Source organism: Callionymus lyra, chromosome 2, assembly GCF_982586985.1.
Source record: "Callionymus lyra chromosome 2, fCalLyr1.hap1.1, whole genome shotgun sequence".
NCBI classification, from domain to species: Eukaryota; Metazoa; Chordata; class Actinopteri; order Syngnathiformes; family Callionymidae; genus Callionymus; species Callionymus lyra.
In genome coordinates, this window is record NC_141819.1 from 23,689,067 (window position 1) to 23,712,169 (window position 23,103).

The window sequence follows — 23,103 nt, forward strand, 5'->3', positions numbered from 1 at the left end:
CGCACAACAACCACGCCCCGAGGAACATGGGGTGCCGGACTCCCCAAGTCGTGGAAGTGCGGGGAGGGCACTGTTGGATTTGAGGGTGACGGGGGTTTTGAAAAAAAAAAAAAGATGAAGTTCGGGAAGAGCATCTGCGTGCTCAACGTTGGGGGGACCCGTTACGCCTTCACCCGGGAAGTGATCCGGGACTTCCCTCTGAGGCGCGTCAGTCGCCTGCACGCGTGCGCCTCGGAGAAAGAGGTCCTGGAACTCTGCGACGACTACGACCGGGACCGCAACGAGTTCTTCTTCGACCGACACGCGCAGGCGTTCGTGTTCATCATGCTGTACGTGCGCTCCGGTACCCTGCGCTTCGTGCCCGGCGTGTGCGAGCTCTCCTTCTACACCGAGATGCTGTACTGGGGTCTGGAGAGCGCGCACCTGGACACCTGCTGCCAGAAGCGTCTGGACGACAGGATGTCCGAGATCGGCTTGGAGGATATTTCCGAAGCGGATGTGTTCTATTCGGGGGAAGAGTCCCAGAGCTCGACGGATCAGGCACCGAGGACCGAGCTCACCGGACGCGCCAAGTGGCTCGAGATGATGCGTAAAACCTTCGAGGAGCCGGACTCGTCTGTGGTGGCGCAGCTCCTGGCGTCTGTGTCCGTTATCTTTGTGATCGTGTCCATGGTCATGTTGTGCGCGAGCACTCTGCCGGACTGGGACACGGCCAAGAAGAACACGGTCGAGGAGCACAGGTAAGGGGACAGTTGGTACTGTGCGTAAAAAGTTCGACGTTTAATGTTGATATTTTTAAGCATGATGTACCCCCCAATTTATTACCAAAATATAGGCAAACATACGGTCGTAGAAAATGAAAACAAGTAAATAATGTATATGTTAAAAACATATTTTTAAATCTATTTTTGTTTTCTAAATTCAGATGCATATTAACCATTTTGTCTCTAGCACACCAATGTCTAATTTTTTGTTAGCTACAAAAAAGTGTGTTAGTCTCAGACATATACAAAAAACATAGTGTATTGAAAACCAAATAAATGAAAACAATAAGTCCTCTGGCATAATTCATCATATGCTGAACTTGCACAGTTGTTTTTGAATAAAATAACATTTGCAAATGTAATCAAAATGGTAAATACCAAAAAGAAAAAGAAAATTGACTTAAAAAGTGTTTGTCCAAATCTGGGGTCAATGGCAATATAATAATAAAGCAGGAGTTTCAATTATACTCATTACATGTTGATAATCACATCCCTTTCCCACAACGATATTATAATTATAATGATGAAGTAATGACTTCAACAGAAAACCCATCCGATTTCTGAAGTCTGTATTTCCTGTTAATTACAATAGTAAAAGTGATCGATTTGCAAGTAAGTAAGTAAGTAATATTTGTAGAGCATAAACCAAGCTTTATAGGGTTCACGTCATTAAGTTTCAAACTGTATTAAACAGTGAGTATAACCAGATGATTGCTCACTTCAACAAAGGTTACGTAAGGCCTGTGCCAAATAAATATTTGGATGCATCCAGACCTTACATAAAAAAGCCAATCCAAACAAAGATTGAACTTTTACCAGCAACTGAAGAAAAGGGCGAAGAAAAAAAAACTATATTCAGAAGATTACCTAACAGCTGTAACAGATCCAAAATCAGAGTGACCGACCTTACCGTATATAGCAAAAAACTGAGAACAGTGAGCTTGAAATGGAAGAGTGGAACTAAATTTAGATTGCAAATATTATTTTGATCAATTGAACTCTTTAACTGTGAAAAAAAAAAGCTGCTGAAATCAAGTTAAATATCTGAATTGCTCTGTTGATAAGTTGATCAAATTTATATGTGAGAGTTATGATTGTTTACAAGCAGTATGATAAATGAATATGAATTGATATGAATGACTCACATCCACGACTTGGCTCTTGTGAGTCACCATACTGTCAAAGGATTTGAGAAATGATTAATCTAGGGCCTTAAGTACCAAAACATTTAAACATAAACAGAGTCTGGACGAGAAACGTGAAAATCAAACAAATGATTTTGGGACACGTGACTACCAGCGCTCATGTGGGCTTCACTTTAATTTAAGGGTGAGAATAAAAAACGAGGCTTAAGTAGTCATAGTCAAGAGAAAATCAAGAAATTAAGAAAATCCTTCTTTTAATTAATTTCAGCCGTGAAGTTTTTGCAGATAGATCGTTTGAACATTTAAAAGGCTGAAAGAAAAGGCCATTTAAAAACCTGGGACACCATGGGGCTCGATATGAATTGGAGGTAATATTTTATTTCTTAATAAAACCGTTTTTAATATAAAGTAGATGGAAGATTCAGAAGTGGTTATGAATGAATTTGTGTAAGCACCAGTCCAATTCTTCTTCATTTTTACATGTTAATTTTAATGATAACATTTAATAATAATGTTTATAAAATAAATTAAATATATATATATTGTTAAATGAAGATTATGTACATTGCAAATTGGGATAAATAGTACTAAAGATAATTAACATTGTGGTAAAAATATTAAAGACTTCATGAAGTTTATTAAAGTGTTCGAAAACACATGGATATTTAAGATAAATGAGTGACAAAGAACAAGATGCCGCTTCAATAGAAATAGCATAACAATGGTATACAATACACTTTTAGTAGATACTTTTCCGGCATAAAAAGCCCAAACACAGCCCAATGTTTCTGAAGAAGTGCGTCACTCCATATCTGCTATAATTAAACAGCAGCTGCCTACCTCGCTTCCCTCTCACATGGACTGATAGTCAAACAATTATCTCATCTCACTGAAGCCGCTGTCATTTCCTGTTTACACTCTTCTTCACTCCTGCAGGATCGTGGAGGCCGTTTGTATCGGCTGGTTCACCGCGGAGTGCATCATCCGCTTCTTAGTGGCCAAGAACAAGTGGGACTTCCTCCGCCGACCCCTGAACATCATAGACGTGATCGCCATCACACCCTACTACGTCACCATGGCGCTGGCTCGTGCGGGGATACCCGGGGCAGGGCTGGGAGTCGCGGGGATCATCCTGAGAGTGCTGAGGATGATGAGAGTTTTCTGGCTGATGAAGCTGGCACGCCATTTTCTGGGTCTGCAGACACTCGGCCTGACTCTGAGGCGCTGCTACAGGGAGATGGTTATGCTGATGGTGTTTGTGTTTGTTGCCATGGCGATATACAGTGCTCTGGCTCAGCTTTTAGAGCACGGCTTGGACTTGGGCACACGGAACCATGATTACGCCAGCATCCCAGCTGCTGCCTGGTGGGTCATCATCTCCATGACGACAGTAGGTTATGGGGATGTCTACCCAGTGACGGTTGGTGGACGTGTGCTGGGGGGCATGTGTGTAGTGAGTGGAATAGTGCTGCTGGCGCTGCCCATCACCTTCATCTACCACAGTTTTGTACAATGCTACCATGAACTTAAATTTCGCACCGCCAGACACGCCCGCAGCCTCTCCACATCCATGCAATGAAGAAACTCATCATTTACCTGAACGTACCTGAATATTTTAGGAATATGTGTCAAGCTACAATGTGTACTACAAAAGTTTTCACAACACTGTATTTTTTTCCAAAAGAAAAAGTCTTCTTTAAGGAAACAGTAATATGATTCCTGCAAGTATTATTTAATTTAAAAAATATAAATAATATGAAAACAAAAGACTTAAGTTTATTTTAATGCTAAAGTAAGCTTTCCATTTATTGAAATGTTGAGTTTTAATTTTTTTTTCTCTTTAGTAATCTACTTTAACATGCTTAGCTTCAACATTCTATAAATAAGCCTAAATAATCTCTCAGGGTTGATTAGGTTCTGAATTTGTGAGATACATTTTTATTAAAATGCAATACATTATGTTTTTGTTTATGGAAAAGTGTTTTTTTTTCTTCTTTAAAGTAATAGTTCTTTTATGAAAATTGATTTTCATGTTATTTGAATTTAGTTAGAAACAGGCTTTGTTTTCTGTAGTTTGAAGAGAAATTAAATCAATAATCATCATCTATGATATACATTAATCTAGGAAATTTATAAACACAGTGGATATACAGACCATGAGAATTCAAGCTTTAGTTATTTCCAGTGGAAAGAAGTATCGTTGTTTTTTATGGACAATTTATGTCAAACTCAACAGCCAAATCGGGCCTTGAGTTATTTAAGGTTGTTCAAAATCATGGAATTAGGACAGATTTTGTAATAGACTGATCCGTAAATAGGATATTCGGTTAGCCCAGGTTTTACTTTCCATTTAAATACCTCACATGACGGAGTCCAACACATTCCATTTAATAATATAACGTTGAATTTCCTTTTAAATATGGAAAACAGCCTCTTTTCCTTAATATATTTTCATGTATCTCTTGTTTATTTAACAAAAACTCTAATATTTTTCGAATTATGTCGGAAACACCTTCATTGTATGCAAGAAAATTCTTATTTATTATGTTAAATTTAGCTTTGTAAATGATATGCGTTCTACTTGGGATAACAACAATGATTGACTCATTTCTATTTCCAGGCGTATCTCCTAGTGTGCATGTGTATGTGTGTCTACCAGCATACAAATGTACAGATCTCACATGGATGCTAGAAGTTATGAAAGACGGATGTATGACCTAGATGCATGTTGTTTAAAAAGAAAAATGGGACACTGATGGTGTAAACAAGCTGGAGCACACAGGTGGGCTTAGTGCAAGTGCAAGGCTAAGCCAAAGATGATGAAATATTGAGCAGTGTCAGCAGTGACTGCAGACACATAAAGGGCAGCAGATAACCACAAATGCGCTATAAAAGAAATAATAACAGAAATCACCTGAAAAGAAATGATTGCAGCTGACCCTGTAAAATAATCATAGGTATTTTTTTCTTTTAAAGGCATTTTATATTTATCTATATCGCCATAGCAACCTTCAACAAGACAAGACATAGGACTTATACATGCACCTTTTGTATGTGTATTTGATAACTGGGAAGAATTAATGTTAATGGAAAATTGGTATGGAAAATGGAATATATTTTGTAGGTTGACATGATCAGACAAAACCACATTTCACAGTCATTTTTCACACCAGCAAAAAATGAATTTGTTCTCAATGTATATATGTAGCATTTAAAGTCAACACCTCGCTTTGTAAGTGTATCTTCATGTGTTCTTGCCTCGTCCTTTGTATATTTATGTGTTATAAAGTACCATACAGTCATGTAAAACTGATGAGATCATCCTTGTTTTCTTCAATGTTTATCAATCAAGAAGTAACTTCTGTGTATATCATGTGACTAAAGGACAGAAAAGAGAACATGGAATGACTAAAAGCACAGTTTTTGTCAGTACAATGTCATGTCATATGTAAGAACTAAAATGGTTATTTTGAAGAATACATGGCGACATTAGTTCTTATATTAAACTCTTATGGTCTTATTTTTTCTTCTTTTCGTTATATTTGTTATATCAAATCTACAAGAAATTGAAGAATACAAGGATGCTTCCATCTGTTTCTACATGACTCTATATGCTAGAGTTTGATCTGGTTAGATCAATAATGCTTTTTTTTTTACAAGCAAATGAAAAAAAAGGCAAAACCTGATGAAACATTGTAATGTGTTAATATTTCATGACAAAGCATAATAAAAAGACCTAATGATGAAAAATGCCCTTTATTTGAACGTCACATCAGTAAACACACATATCGTTTTATAAAATAGACACAATGGTATTGAATAATGTAAGTACAACTTGTATGTTTAAAGTGTTTATCTCACTGATTTTTCACTGTCAACACTTAATCTTATTGCTGAGAATATTGATTTTCTAAGGATTTCTCTAACCCTATAAATCAGTCTACTCGTATATCACCCTATTGTAGTTTGAATAATAATGGGAATATATTTGGATTCGTTTATATTTTACAATAAACGTGCATGTTGTATAGAATATGATATCATTAATAATAATAATAATCCAAACCTTTGGTTGATGACGTCACGTCCGCCGTGTGTCGCAGCTCAATGACGTCCTTCCTCCCTCTCGGCGAAATCCTCCTGCGCGCAACACCACCTTTTTTGCTGTCCTTCAGCTAAAATGTACTACAAGTTCAGCGGATTTACACAAAAATTGACGGGGTCTTCTCCGTCCACCGCCTACAGCCCACAGGTGAGACCCAGAGAGCATAAGGACTCTTCGACCGGCCATTTTATGAGCTGACCTTCATGTGTTTGTAACGTTGTTGATGCCGCTGCTAAATGCTAACTATGTCCAGAATTATCTGTAAGTATTTATTTGTTTTTAATGTTGAACTTGACCCCCAATATTTTTATATTCGTATATTTTTGTGAAATGGGTGCAAAATTCGGCTTTTGGTTGAGCGGTGTTTAGAGAGTTATACACGATAAAAGATCCGACGTATAATAGCGTTCCATGTTAAAAGGTCATTCATTGTTTCTTTTTGTCTCTTATTCTTACTCCAGTAGGTTGCAGTGACACGGTGACCTTTAGTCCATAATAATGATGGCAGAAATGACACCGATAAAGGTGCTCAACAAAATGTCATGTTTAATCTTAGTCTTCTGCTTTAAAACACCCACACAAAAAAATATCTTTTACACAATATTGTAGTTATGTGTGTAAATTGTTGAAGATTAATTGATTCTGCTCTTGTTTAACTCTATAAAACCGGTTTTGTAAGAACGATTCCAGTGCTACTAGTATGATATCCCTGTGTTAAATATGAATAAAGTTATGGATTATTAAATCCGATGAAAATACACTTATTTCTAGGTTACCTACTTAATACTAAGTCAATAGGGTTCAATATTTTAGCTTAGATCTTTTTGATACATCCGACTTTAAAATTGTCACAACAAGTTTAATATATAATCATGACGTTAATCATTTTGAATCAATTCATTAACGTCAAATTGGAAAATTTGGCTCTCGAAATATATGCAAAGTAAAAGCAAAATATTAGCCCAGATTGAACAGGCGTAACTGAACATTGTCCTTTTAATTAAACTGAAATAATAATAAAAATGCCATAAACTGATAAATCGAATACACAGTAATGGAAATTTATAATAATTTATGTTTATTGATTATATTCAGAAACAATGAGTGCATGTGGATTTTCTCATTGAGTGAATGGATCCATTTAAAAGAAAATATTTGGCAGACTCCCGATTCATTTACAACGTTTATTATTATAAGGATTCCAATGAATGTTTCAATTGCTTTGGATGTTTTTGCGAGGAGAATTTTGAGTGAAAATTCCGAGATTATTGCCGCTTGTACTTAATCAATCCTAAAATGTTAATATTCTTGATAAACTAGCACATGGCCATAAAAAAACGAGGCTAACCCATTTGAATTCAGCTGTCCAGCAGATATTCAGATTGCTCTATCAAATGATTTCTTAATTTGCTCTTGAACAATGACGATGGGTAAAGTGTGTTTAATTGTATTTTTTCTAATCGCCTTAAACAACCGGTTTTGTGTGTAACTTTGTCAATTGGACAATTTAAACCTTAACTGTAAACGGTCTTAAATCTAAGGTGTACTTGTACATAACTCAACGTTAACCTAGAATTGTAGTCAAGATCATGACTTTGTTCACAACCCAGTACAGGTGTTATTTTGGGTCTGGGGTCAGATGAAGTCCAGGGTCGGACCGTGTCTGCTTGAACCTTTTGGCATGCTCTTAGGGTAAACTAGTAGCATTTAAAGGGTCAAAGGTACTCCGTTAATGTTTGACTTTTTGCTGCATCAGGATAAATGCAGTCAGACTTATGGGCTTCATGTAGTTGTATTCATAGCCACTGACACACTTGGGATTGTAGCCTTGAAAGTCAATCATGTGACCACATTTCCATCCATCCTCTCAAGGTCGACAATAAGTGGGCAAACACAACATCGCTCTCTTGCTCAGCCTTATCCAAATGCTATAAACGACAAACGGGCGATAAAATAGGCTTCAACAAATGTTTTTTAAAGACCATGCTTTTGTCATTTGAACCATATTTTCAAGCGAAGGAAGGTGTGGTTGGTTGGCTTAAGTTGCACTTGTATAGGCCTATTTAAAAATGTAGGATCAATTAAAAAAAGTTAGAAGTAAGTCCTACATTTTCTTTCAAGGATTCTGACCTTCAAATCTCAGGTAATGGTTCTCAATGTAGATGCAGTCTGCTGATGTAAGGGCATTTTAGGATTGTAATAAATATTTATTTATACAGTTCATACGATTAATATTATTAAAGGGGTTTGAGGGCAGCAATTTAATTTGTTTTTATTTGATTCTAGTTAACTTTAAAACATATTTTATTTGCCCTCATTGGCTTCTGCACGCAGCATTATAATAAAAATAACAACAGTAGCAAATGGATTACATCTTCTTGGTGACTCTCAACGTCTCTACTTTTAGGGGTTATGCATTTTTTCTTTATTGAAGGTTGGCGTAATGGTTATCTGCCCATTGTGCACACAATTTGATGTTAAATGTTTGTTCTAAACAACAACCATGCAGTTTTAATAGATGAAACCTATACATGACCCCATCTATAATCATCTTAAACAAACTGAACTTGATGCAATAATTTCCCTCATACACTATAATGTATTTAAATGGAGAATAGTTTAAAAAGAATTCTGAAACCAAGAATTCAAATTGTGAGACACCCAAAGACTAATGTCCCTTTTATATACAATGTAAGAGGCCTACATGTATTTCATACATTTCTTTGTTATTTGTTAGCTACTGCATTTGGTGGTTTAGACTTGATACTTAAAGTGAATCTATAATCTGATCTGGTAAACAGGATTTGTTTTATTACTGATAAATAACCAGTCTTTTACACTTTTTTTTAAACTAAAATAGCCAGAAACGGCATCAAATGCTGTCAGAGTGGCAATGAAAATGGTTCCTTTTTAACTACGATGCTTTTATCTCATCATTAAAACATTATCTTCCCTCAACATCACAGATGGCTTTTAGCATAGACTCGTCATTTAGAGACCGTTTTATGAGCACCAAGATTGCGACTGAAAAATAATAATAATTTCTCATACTGGCGGATTCTGGCAACGACGTGAGCCGTGCTCCCTCCTCAATGAAGTGTAAAAATAATCAGAGTGCCTCCGTATCTCCATATGTCAGATATCATTGCTGAGTCTGCTCCCACTCAAGCTGCCTCCACACGCGCTAACAAGGTGATGGCTCTTTCTAAGTCCGAAGAATTCCAGGAGACGTTTGTACCTTCATTTGCAACTAAATTGAATCCCTGGTGTTTTGCAGTCTAAGATAAAACACGGGGCATACAATTGTTTTCAAGACTCACTAGAAAAGTTATGTGCTTCTTGATCTAGTTGGACAAACAAGAACAGTTTTAATATAAGGGGTGCAGTGGTGGTTTTTGTTTAAGGTACCATTAGTAAGATGCAGACAGCCTTGTAACTTGACAATTCAGATTTCAGTAATTCTCTACTCACCCTTATGGTGACTCAGGTTTGGAATTATTTTCAGAGTAATCTGTTCCTTTTTAGAGTTGTAGGCAAAAATGTCCATTTTTATTGTAGCAGCTAGCAATCGGTTGTCGTCGTCTTCGTCTGTCTTAAAACATCCAAATACCTTGGTGGTGCTCGTCTGTAACGTCATAATTAGATTACGGCATAATGGGTGTTGAGCTGGAACTCTGTACCAAAAGGTTGTTATTTATAAATAAAATGTTTTGCAAGTTTTTGTTGCTGAAAAATACATCTACCGTAACTGTTTCTTTTTAACCATCTGGGTCAGCTTGGTGTCATGCGGTTGTTGGTCCAGTTTATTCCGGCGGGTGTGCTCAGGAAAACATGGTTCCATTGTTTGTGATGTGACTTTACTTAGAAAAGCAAGCTCGTCATGGAGTTGATTTATTAACAGACAACGTTTCTTAACCAGACTTTTCCATATCGTTTTTAGGGGCTGAGGCCAGGTGTGTCTGGAGAGGCCCCAACTATGATTTTCGCCTCCCCCACAAAGATGGTGTCCGAGTCTGGGGCCCGGCCCGACTACATGGTGAAGAACAGAGTTCCTGAATTGCAGAAGTTGTTTCAGGTAAGCAAGATTTGACTCACAGTCCAGTCCACTCATCTTTCCTTGGGAATCTACCAAAGAGGCACTTTGGGGGACAAAGAGTTTGAAGATAGATTTGGCATAGGAAATAGAAAATAACTTATGTAAAAGATTTTGCTGCTGCATAGAAACTACAAACTCTCTGTATGTTTACAGTCTAACAGTGCATTTCTTTTTTGTTCTCAGGCAGCAGATGATGTCCCGGTCCATTTGAAGAGAGGCCTCCCTGATCGGCTTCTATATCGCACCACCATGGCACTCACAGTTGGAGGCGCTTTGTACTGTCTGGTGGCTCTTTACATGGCGGCCCAACCCAATAACAACAAGTGATTGACCCAGAACCAATGGATCTCTGACCTTCATCCGGACCTTCTGCCCCGAAAGAAAGGACCACGTGCCCTCTTTGCTTCGACTCTGCAGACTCTTGACACTGAGAAATTATAACGGATGACCAGATCTAAAGAAGATAGTTATGATACATGTTCATTAAGTTAATAAAATGCAACAGAATAATTGAATTTCTCTCATTTTCCTCAAGCACATTCCCACACAGTTTTGTAAAATGTATCATTTGTGTTGCTTAATGGTTTTGACTTGGAAGTCAACAGAAAATACAAAGGGTATAAAGTAATAGATGTTTATAATGCTGAAGAAAATCCTCAGTGTAATTGAACACAATTTCCATTTCCCTCTTTTCTCTGCCCTTCAGGTCAGTATACCTTCTTAAAGCAGTGAACACCTTCCTGAGTCTTGCTCTTGCAAGGTTTCTGCCAGTCAAAGAAGAGGAACAGTTGTGATATTGGTTGCTCTCAGTCGGGTAGATGGTTGCAATGATTGAAATGAATGAGGTCTTTGTAAATGAACAAATAAAAATGTATATGTTTAAAAACTACATTTTTCATTCATGAGGGAAAAGTGACTTTGGAAAACTACCTGAACATTCTCTCAAGAAAACTTCAGATATGTGGTAAATAACCTCAAGACACACCAAGGTTTTATTCAAACAACATAGTTCATTCTCATTGCTTTTTGGTTCTTATTTTTACCATCAACTCATCCTTACCTGCTTATCCAAGGTCGAGTCACAGGGTTGAGCAAAGACTTTCCTCCTCCTTCTGTGAGAATATTGAGGGGTTACCGGTTTGGGGACTTGGAGAAGGTACTGGACTGTGTCACAGTTGTATGTTAATCTAGTGAGACAAAAGAAAACAGGATCTTCAGATCCCAAACTTTCAATATAGTTTCAATAGAAGATCTTTCTCTGATCAACTCTTTTGCTTCAGACATTGAATGAACCAGTGCAAAGCTACCAAAGAAACAAAACAGCCAAGTTAGGTCTGCTGTTTTAAAAAAACAGCAAAGGTAAGTCACCTAAGGAACAAGCTTTTTGACTATAAACAAACACGATGAAGCAGTAAAATGTGAGGAAAAAAACGCGTAAGAGTTTTTTCTTCGAAGACCCTTGTCTAATCCTCCAGTGCTCCAGCACATACTGGAACTGTTGATTCAACCCATGCGGCACAGACTGAGTAAGAAAGAGCAAACATTGTGGCATAACGTGCCGTCTGGAACCTCACAGCTGCTGTTTTGGCTCGAGTTCCAAATCACCAAGTATTTATTATGCTTTGCCCATCATTGCCTGTCAAACGCTCCTGATTGCAGTCTCGCTTTGAGCTTAACTCTCAGTACACTTTGTTACGAGCACGTATTTTACTCTCCATTGATCAATCGCTGATTGGATCATTGCTCAGTGGCTCCTAACAGAAGGCTATCGACATATTCCTACCTCGTGGAATTCTGACTAGAGTCGTCATCGAAAGCAAACGCTTCTGAAAAGGGATTATCTGGGGGAAAAAATGGTGAATTGGCTAAATTGACTATATTCTGTCATCAAAAATAAAGTGCTGATACTCTGAGAAACATGGAAATGCTGTTCGAAGAAGGGGTGAAAGCTGCTGCTGGTAATGAACAAAAATCAATTCTGTAGAGATTTGTGGAGAAAAAAAAACTAGTCCATTCGTTGTAAAGTTCAAGGTTGATGGTCTAAAAATGAATGCGCTGAGAAAGGAAAGGAAAAACATTAATACCATTAATTAAGGGGCTGCACAATCATTATGGACCAAGATTTCTGGCTGAAATTACATGTTGAACGTTGACCGTTGAAACTGCCGTCACTCAGGAAGAAACTACAGGAGAGAAAAGTATAAATGACTTCAGAATTTGAAAATATGTTTATCATGTGACGTCCATCAATCATTGCCTGAGGAATGTTGTGATAACCATCACAACATGATGAATCTAAAAAAATTGCAAATTGTCAGAATAAAGAGTAGAAGTAAGACAATACACTCTTCCAACATCTGACCCTTTTTCAATAGTATTTCTTTTCACGGATGGAAGATCGACTTTTGTTTACTATTCTAGTTGTCCACTCTTTTTTATAAAGTCCTGCAAGTTCACTACATAGACCAAATTAACCTATAAAACAATATAGTTACAATTCAAGATGGCTAACGACACATGCTGTTTTGACATGTCTCTACTTGTCTCACAGCTACAATAAAATATTATTTTGTAGACCCATCAAATTTTGAGCTGAACATCATTTCACGCTCATTATCAATGTTTTTTGTTTAATACAAGTCCCCCCTTCTGTGCTCGTGGGACCTAATGCTGTGGATTATCACTGAAGAAAAGAGGAAGCACAGCCCTGAAGTGCTTCCAAAATCAATGGGCTTCATTCTTGTTGTAGGCAATTCTGTGTGAAGTCTGTATATAATCTCTTTGTGTGGGCTTTCTTCACGTACTCCCATCTCCTTCCACAGTCCTTCCCTGCATAGGTTTATTGTGAATTGTGTGTGCGTGTTTGTTGGTGCACCCCTCCGATGGAGAGGCGACCTGTCCACTGTTGTTCTCGCCTCTTGTTTCAGCTTTGTATAATTATGTCTTTTGTCAAGTTCCATTGTATGAATAATTTATCTCAGCTACACACACTTCCATGTGTGTGTTTTTCTTTAACCATCCACCACCTTGACAGCTCTGGTCTAGCCAGCATTTGAATTTGGAAGCCGTTCAATGTCTGCCTTCACGTCAGAGTAACGTCTGCTGCAGGCAGGAAATATTTCACTCCGGGTGAAGAATCTCTTTCAAGATTCATGCTGGGAAGAAAGAAGTGATGCAGAGTCTGCTGCAGGTTTTAGGTCCACAGATCAGCCAAATATAACACAGTCTATTAGTCTGCTGCGATTCATAAGAACAAGAAGACAATATAGATCTCTCTGAGATGAGCTAAATTTGGTTTGCAATGTTCCCTTTGAATCCAGAGACCTGGGAGAAGAAATAGATCATCTGTTCTACCCACTGGTGATAAAGTAAATAACAGTGTGTCTGTCTCAAGTGTTTGGAACACCATCATGCTGCTCGCTTGAAGAGAAACTGATTCAACGATGAATCACTTCATCCCGCATGTTCTGGAAATAATAAGACACATTAATAAAGACACAATGAATAATATATGGAGCGCCTCAGCAGATGAAATCCTCGCAGAGAGGGGAAAAGAAGAATGATCACAATTCTGGAGAGTTTTTCGTTCGATCATCAGGTTGAACATCGGAGACAATTCCATTGTATTTTATTTATAGCAATGTTTCTTAACGTTACATGGCCTGAAATTAAATCATATAAGGTGGGGAAAAAAGATTAAAATGAACTTAGCTAGTTGGATGGATATACAATATATATTTTTGAAATTAAATTAAAAGACAGTTAAAAACCTGCATTTGGATTGTGTCATGAATCATAATGAGCTTGTCTCTTTATAAACCTTCTTCTGTGAAAAAAGCACCTTCCTTTGTGACTTGATATCAGTTTTGCAGTTTTGTCTTCATATAAATCCCCCCTTTTTCATAGAACAAGCTCTCTTGAGAGACTCTGCCCAGAGTTCACACTGCTCATACTGACGCTAAAACAGCATGCACTGACCGACAGAGAATGACATCATTACTGATGAAATCCTTAGACATCTGAAACCACAGATTGAACGTCTGTGTGTCGCATGATTGGCTGAACATTCTAACAGCTTGGTACTCTTTGCTGGCACTGTCATTACGACATTTTACTTTTATTTTAAAAGGCTACAAATTACTTGTTATTATTTGAAAAAACAAAATAAATAAAGGTTTAATGGAATAAGATGATGAAACTCTATGATAAAAAAATGCATTTATTTTTTAGAACATTATAATTATTAAGTTAAATGATTCAATAAAAACAAATCAAACCTAACAATATAGAAATTTAATTAATATTGAATATTTCTAAATAGAATATTTGTATTCAATATAAGGGAACAAGCGGCACAGAAAACGAATGAGTTAACATTAAAAAAAAAAAGAGTTCCAACGTTTAAAACGTGACATTCAAGCATACGATATTGTGATGGCAAGGATCTGCTTCCGTACGACAACAAGCTATAGAACATCCATCTGAAAGGGAAAGATCCCATTTGCGTCACCTCAAACACTTGAGCATCCCTCGGCAACAATGGATCTGTGTCGGGCAGGACATCATTATCATCACAATATGCTTATGGCTGCGACTTCGAGCTCTCAAGCTGCTGATAAAGCTGCAGTTATCCAGGCTCGAGAGGAGCCAGGAAAGCAGGGTGAGAAGACACACAAAGCACAGGAAGTTGAGGGGGGGGGTGAGATGTGAGGGGGGGGAAGTGTGACCCGGAGGGTGGGTGTGACTTCTATCAAAGAACGAGAAGGATGTAATCTACACTTTCCCTCGCTTTCTTTGCAACGGAGTACTTTAGGGTTGGATTCAATCGTATTAAAGAAGTACGACGACTGGTCACAGATTCAGCGCTCGAGCCAATGTTGTGATTAAAAAAGTCTCTTTGACAGAAACATTGAATTATTGGGTCATTGCCAAAGCAGTTACCGTGACAATTACAGAGGCATCATATTTCATCTGCCTGAAGAACATCTTACCAATGTCCTCCAGGCTGAAGGAGGGATGCTGGTCTTAAAGAGAATCACAAAGTTGGCCTTTTTGTTCTATGCTTTAAATGAGCTTTTTTCTTACATCAGGATTGTTAGTTTTCTGGGCCCCTGACACACGGACTTCTGCCATATCGCTAAACAAAGATGCCTTGAGTTGAGATCCGTGAAGGCGCTCGTACAGACACCCCACGCTCTTTGTGGCAAATGTCATCTGATGTGAGATGGCGTGAAAAGGAGACGTGTTCGAAGCATGTGAAGGCTTATGTGACCCTGGTCTAGATAAGCACTCTACAAATGTTATTTACTTACTTACTTATGTTGCCCATGTGTGTCGTGGTTGTGGGATAGTAAAATACACAACGAGTCAACTGTCATGTCAAAAATGATTAGAGCAGCATGATTAAACCCTTGAGATGTATTTTTATTCTTATTATTATTTTTGTAAAACAAAGTAGCCTTCATTTGTACCAGACATTTAAATATTTATATTCATGTTTTCAATGACTGCTGAGTTTAAAGATCACAATACATTGCTTTTGTTTTTTTTGGTTTCTGAAGAAAAATGATTCATTTGGGGAAGAATTTTTTCTGCCCATTTCATCTGTTTTGCTAAAATGGGCAGGAGAGCTAATGCTAGTTAACACTTGTCCAACGTTTCTGTGATGTTTAGGTAATAAACCCACAATTCTCTTCTATGATCCTGCTTGTGAGAATGTGGAATTCTGACCGCTCTAGTAGAAGAACTCACATTTCCCTGATCCTTAAAACTCTTCACCGGCTGCCAGTTTCTTCCAGCCTTACACCCCAGCTCGGGCTCTGAGGTCTGTGGATCAGAATCTACTTATGGTTTCTTGCACACGGTTCAGGACCAGAGGAGAGAAATCCTTCCAGGCTGTTGCTTTTAAGCTTGGGAAAGATCTTCCTCTTCCTCTGTGTTTGATGATCTACTGACTCCTTCAAGAAACATCTTATGACACTTTTATTTGTGCAGGCTTTTCCTTGATGTAATGTTATTAGATAATCTTCAATTTGGTTATTAACATCAGTGTAGTACAAGCATAATCTAAAAATGGATTATCTAGGTACTATTCCTGTTATTATTATAATTTGTTTGGCTTTAATTTAATCAAAGAATGCACAATATCTCTTTTGCTAATTAGCATTAGCTCTCATGGCACATTCTTAATTTTTGCCCAACAAATTAGGCACCACAAGGTGATGACAAACTCATGAATTATTCATTTGTTTACTGAAAAGACAAAAGTGATTATGAATCTTCCAGACATGATACAGTGTCAAATAGTTGCTCAACAAAATAAAAACAACTCAGCTAATACTAATAATAGTAACAAGCGATGTTGAAATGATTATTCTAAACCATCTGAGAAATACAACGTTATCTGCTTCGATGAGAAATCAAATGTTCAATCTCATCTGCCGAAATAATAAAGTGGAGATGATCATGTCACACTTCTTCTGACTGTCAATCTCCTGGAGTGTGAGAACAGTCCAACCCACCGATTACCGACATTTTTCCCTCAACCATTTGACTTTCTCACCTGCATGTTACTCGAGAGATAAGCCCCCAGACCAACCTCTATAGCTTTAGTCCAAATGATCCGTGCATGCAAACCCGTCTCTGTCACATGTTTGACCTGATAGTATGCTCACTACTTGCCTTACCATTGATCCATGTTTCCCTCTAATCACTAAAGACATGTCCCTTGTTCAACACTGCAGAAAACTGAGCAGAAACACTTTCCTTCAACTGAAATAAATATCTGAATTTAGGAAAATGTTGTCACAACACGATCTGGAGCTAATAATCCATGCGTTTGTGTCTTCTCGTTTAGACTATTGTAACAGTTTATTTTGGTGTCTAAACAAGAAGAAGCTGTCTCGTCTGCAGTTGATACAAAACTCTGCAGCGAGAATTCTCTAGTAGAAGAACTCACATTTCCCGGATACTTAAAACTCTTCACTGGCTTCCAGTTTCTTTCAGAATCCATTTTAAAATTCTGGTTCTTACTTTCAGATCTATTCATGGTCAGGCTCCTCCTCAGTGATCTGATCCAGCCTTACACCCCAGCTCGGGCTCTGAGGTCTGTGGATCAGAATCTACTGATGGTTCCTGAACACGGTTCAGGACCAGAGGAGAGAAATCCTTCCAGACTGTTGCTCCTAAGCTTTGGAACGATCTTCCTCTCTCTTTGTATTCGATGATCTACTGACTCCTTCAAGAAACATCTTAAGACACTTTTATTTGTGCTTTTCCCTGATTTCCTGTGTTCGTCTTATGTGTCTTGATCTTTTAAAGTATATATTTTAACTGCGTATTAATTTTGATTGTTAAAGCGCTCTGTGACCCTGGTCTAGAAAGACGCTTACAAATAACCTTTACTTACTTACTTACTTACAATAACTACAGTATCTTATTATATTTGATTTTGTGTTTCCTTTCTTGTTACCCTGTTGGCTATTGTTAAAGAATCAATAATGAGATTATTGTATTAGAGGAATAGAATTTATGATCCATTTTTTTTATATATATATAAAATTCTAACAAAAAACAAATGACATTACACATAGTACAAATCTTGGGTTTCAACTTAAAATTTCCACTCAAAGCTGTTTTCATGCCAAACAAATAAACAACAAATAGCTTCCAGTGCAAAAAAACACTTGATAACAAGTCAAAAATGAATCTGATAATTACCTGCTTTATCAGTTATCAGAAAAAGCCATACATTATCAAAGGATGGTACTCGGTGCTACTGAAGCATTGTTCGGTGCCACAAAACAACTGATCGACCAGTCCAATCTGCGTCGCGTGCTGGATTATTCAGAGCTTGTTTGTCAGACATGTTTGCCTGCAGCAGCTGGACACTGAGTTAGGCTGAGCCGGTGTAGAAGCCGAGGGAGGTAAAATATCTAGCAGGGTCTGGAGTGTGCAGGTCAATTACTGTCACATCAGGACATTAACCAGCGTCTGAACATGAGGCCATAACTAACACAGGCCTGAAATTGAATTGGTGTGTTGCCTTTACACATTTATATTAGATCTGGTCCTGTCTCTTACCTCGGGTTTGTCATGGGAGACTCAACCACAACTACCTTAACATGGCTATTCAATGCAATGCTCTACTTGTGTCGCTTTTCGCAAAAAGGCTGACCAACATCCCAAAGGGAATAGTAGCAGAGAGGTTGACTGGCGTAAGTTTCCGTTGAATAGCCCTGTCCTATAGGGTTGTTGGGACAGTCCAGGTCCAGTAGCAGATCCAGAATAAATTTGAGCAACTCTGTCTCCCAGTTGGCCCGTGGTGCTGTTTTCCCTAAGAGCAGGAAGAACTGTCTGGGCCTGAAGTCTGGGCCTTGTTAGATAGATGGATGGGAAACACATTAAAATATCTCTTGCTTGCTTTGGCAAAACATCTCAATGACCCTTTAAATATGCCTCAAATATAGCAAAACTTATTTCACGTTAAACAGATTTTACTCTGGGCATGATGTTAGAGAAAAATCCCCATAGAAAATGCAAACATTGTGCTCCTCAAATGTGAATTATTAGCTGACTACATACATTTGAAGAGCAAATGAATGGATTCCTCGTACCTTAAGTGAAAAAAGAGAGGACTGTGGTGAGCAGAGATTTGAAGAACTGCAAAAATACACCTGGCCTTAATATGTATGAGAAACAAAGTCCTATAACTTTTAGACAAGTTTTAACAACGTCTAAATGTATTTAAAATACGATTTTAACCCTTGTGTTATCTTGGGGTCAAGCTGATCTGGTGGCCCAAAGACAAAAGTATTTGGGATATCCCTTGTGTTGTCTCCGGGTCAAGGTGAACGACCTCCCTGACTTCCACAAATACATATGCAATGTTCTGAGATAACACAAGAGTTAAGGGATTTAAAAAACATACACATATATGAAAATATATAGTTAATGTATTAAAATCCTACACAGATGTTAGAATTTTTATTTTAATTAATATTTGAAAATACACACATCTTCACAAAAAGAATGCACACAAATCAATAAAAACATAACAGATAAAAAAAAAACATACACATAATATAAAGTATATATTTATTAAAAAGGAACACTAATATTAAAATATACATTGGAAAAATATGTATTAAAAAACCTACCCAGCTATAAATATATATATTTATTAAATATGTTTAAAAACTTACCCAGCTGTTAATATATATATTTATTAAATAAGTTTAAAAACCTACCCAGATGTTAATATATATATTTATTAAATAAGTTTAAAAACCTACCCAGATGTTAATATATATATATTTATTAAATAAGTTTAAAAACCTACCCAGATGTTAAAATATACATATTTATTAAATAAGTTTAAAAACCTACCCAGCTGTTAATATCTATATTTATTAAATACGATTAAAAACCTACCCAGATGTTAATATATATATTTATTAAATAAGTTTAAAAACCTACCCAGATGTTAAAATATACATATTTATTAAATAAGTTTAAAAACCTACCCAGCTGTTAATATATATATTTATTAAATACGTTTAAAAACCTACCCAGATGTTACTATATATATTTATTAAATAAGTTTAAAAACCTACCCAGATGTTAAAATATACATATTTATTAAATAAGTTTAAAAACCTACCCAGCTGTTAATATCTATATTTATTAAATACGTTTAAAAACCTACCCAGCTGTTAATATATATATATTTATTAAATAAGTTTAAAAACCTACCCAGCTGTTAATATATATTTATTAAATAGGTTTAAAAACCTACCCAGATGTTGATATATATTTATTTATTAAATAGATTTAAAAACCTACCCAGATGTTAATATATATATTTATTAAATACGTTTAAAAACCTACCCAGATTTTTATATTTATATTTAATAAATACGTTTAAAAACCTACCCAGATGTTAATATTTATATTTATTAAATACGTTTAAAAACCTACCCAGATGTTAATACATATATATATATATTTGTTAAATAAGTTTAAAAACCTACCCAGCTGTTAATATATATATTTATTAAATAGGTTTAAAAACCTACCCAGATGTTAATATTTATATTTAATAAATAAGTTAAAAAACAGACACAGATGTTAATATTTATATTTATTAAATAATTTTAAAAACCTACCCAGCTGTTAATATATATATTTATTAAATAGGTTTAAAAACCTACCCCGATGTTAATATATTTATTTATTAAAAAAGTTTAAAAACCTACCCAGCTGTTAATATATATATTTATTAAATACGTTTAAAAACCTACCCAGATGTTAATATATATATTTATTAAATACGTTTAAAAACCTACCCAGATATTAATATCTATATTTATTAAATAAGTTGAAAACCTACCCAGATATTAATATTTATAAATATATTTATTAAATACGTTTAAAAAACCTACCCAGATGTTAAAATATATATTTATTAAATAAGTTAAAAAACCTTCCCACATGTTAATATATATATTTAGTAAATAAGTTTAAAAACTTACCCAGATGTTAATGTATATATTTATTGAATAAGTTTAAAAACCTTCCCAGATGTTACTATATATATATATATATATATATATATATATATATATATATATATATATATATATTAAATAAGTTTAAAAAACCTACCCAGATGTTAATATATATATTTATTAAATAGGTTTAAAAACCTACCCAGATGTTAATATATATATTTATTAAATAAGTTTAAAAACCTACCCAGATGTTAATATTTATATTTAATAAATACGTTTAAAAACCTACCCAGATGTTAATATTTATATTTAATAAATACGTTTAAAAACCCACCCAGATGTTAATATATATATTTGTTAAATAAGTTTAAAAACCTACCCAGCTGTTAATATATATATTTATTAAATAGGTTTAAAAACCTACCCAGATGTTAATATTTATATTTATTAAATAAGTTTAAAAACCTACCCAGATGTTAATATTTATATTTAATAAATAAGTTTAAAAACCTACCCAGATGTTAATATATATATATTTGTTAAATAAGTTTAAAAACCTACCCAGCTGTTAATATATATATTTATTAAATAGGTTTAAAAACCTACCCAGATGTTAATATTTATATTTATTAAATAGGTTTAAAAAACCTACCCAGATGTTAATATTTATATTTATTGAATAAGTTTAAAAACCTTCCCAGATGTTAATATATATGTATCAAATACGTTTAAAAACCTACCCAGCTGTTAATATATATATTTATTAAATAAGTTTAAAAACCTACCAAGCTGTTAATATATATTTATTAAATACGTTAAAAAACCTACCCAGATGTTAATATATATATATTTATTACATAAGTTTAAAAACTTACCCAGCTGTTAATATATATATTTATTAAATAAGTTTAAAAAACCTACCCAGATGTTAATATATATATTTATTAAATACGTTGTGTTTTTTTTTATTAAACCTACCCAGCTATTATAAACATTTGTAAAAGTATGTTCCTACATACACAGAAACCTACACAGATGTTCTTGCCTCTGAACTGTGAAACACCTCTGTTACTATTGCATCTTTGTTTTAAGCCTTGTTATTTTTCCTTATTCCGGTGTGAATGTTAGTGAGGAAGTGTCGTGATCAGTGGATCAGCCCTGAGCAGCAACACTGGGTCTAGAGAAGGAAGTGACAAACGACCTCTGCACACTGAGCTGCGAACATATGATGAATAAATAAAGTTGCAGGAGATTGAAGGCGGGGAGCCATTTGTAAAGTGTGCTGGAAAATCAAACAACAAGTAATTGCATAAAGAATGAGATCCACGACGACACACAGACCTGAGCAGGTCTGGCCTCATCACACCTGTGGATCTCAGCAGGTAACAAGGTATCTGGAGTGAGGTGATTATTTTAAAAAAAAGTCCAGAGAGCGTGACCATGGAGACAGGTAGGTGGACTTCCGGAGACGAGCTCTTGATCCACGTGAGAGAAGGTGATCAGATCCCCTTGAAGAGTAAACATATCATTTGTCAGCCCTCTGGGTTTCAGGTGATCCATCACAGGTGTTGACTTCCTGCCTGTGTTAAGCAGTTTAACCCTTGATAGCCTTGACCCACTTTTCATAGTCAATATGTACACAAGGGAATTGGTTCACGCTTTTGTGCGCCATGTTGACGAACAGCGCCGCCCAGTGTCGAACTAAAGTGTTGTCGGAAACCATCTTCAAAACACAAATCATAAAAGATCAGTTTTGTGTGCAAGAATGCAAAGAAACGTCAATTTAGAGTAAAAAGAAAAACAAGATTAAATTATTCATTTTGAAATAGGGGTAAATAAGGGATATTCTGACATGAACAGTCAGTTTTTCTAAAACATCCGCGGTTGTGGAAAGTTCTCTAAGAGCTCTAAGCCTCGTAATGTCAAAGTATGATCATGTATAAATGGTTCTAATGCATTAACAAATGTATTTTGTATTTATTTTTAATTTACATTTTCACATACTTCCCTCCTTCTTGTGTATAATTGTTTGTGTATATATGAATCCTTCAAAAAAAAAATTCAAGTTAATTGAAGAAATGTTTTGAAAAAAAATCATATAAACAAGAATAAAATTGCAGCTTATTAAGCTTAAAAATGTCATGGGCTAATGATGCATGTCCTTTTTTTTTAGGGATTTTGTTCGTCTTTCTTTTTTCTTGACGGCAACTAACAACATTCACAGAATTTGTTGAATTAGGACACACAAGAGGTTCATACTCTGACTGGACCAGCAGTGGAGGACAGAATAAGGAGGAAAAATGAATATTCTTAAAAATAAAAGTTGATCATGAGACAGTCTGAGGAACTGCGAAAGAAAGGGGAGGGTATGGAGTCTGAGAAAGATGAATGGCTGTTAAAAACTCCACCAGTGCTCAGCCTCGGAAGTGTGTGCGAGAGCCAAATGAAACGAACTTTTATCCAAATAATAACTTACATATCC

General features: G+C 35.8%; 2 protein-coding genes across 2 annotated transcripts; both read left to right on the forward strand.

Moving 5' to 3' along the window:
- The first annotated feature begins 114 nt into the window (after window positions 1–114).
- kcng3 (potassium voltage-gated channel, subfamily G, member 3) lies at window positions 115–3,516 on the forward strand. Its single transcript, XM_087782842.1, has 2 exons — window positions 115–740; window positions 2,846–3,516. The coding sequence occupies exons 1-2, from the start codon at window positions 115–117 to the stop codon at window positions 3,486–3,488; spliced, it is 1,269 nt and encodes a 422-aa protein (XP_087638968.1). The 3' UTR covers window positions 3,489–3,516.
- Window positions 3,517–6,026: 2,510 nt separating this feature from the next.
- Window positions 6,027–10,625, forward strand: cox7a2l (cytochrome c oxidase subunit 7A2 like). Its single transcript, XM_087784209.1, has 3 exons — window positions 6,027–6,161; window positions 9,955–10,089; window positions 10,294–10,625. The coding sequence occupies exons 1-3, from the start codon at window positions 6,090–6,092 to the stop codon at window positions 10,435–10,437; spliced, it is 351 nt and encodes a 116-aa protein (XP_087640335.1). The 5' UTR covers window positions 6,027–6,089; the 3' UTR covers window positions 10,438–10,625.
- Window positions 10,626–23,103: the final 12,478 nt, after the last annotated feature.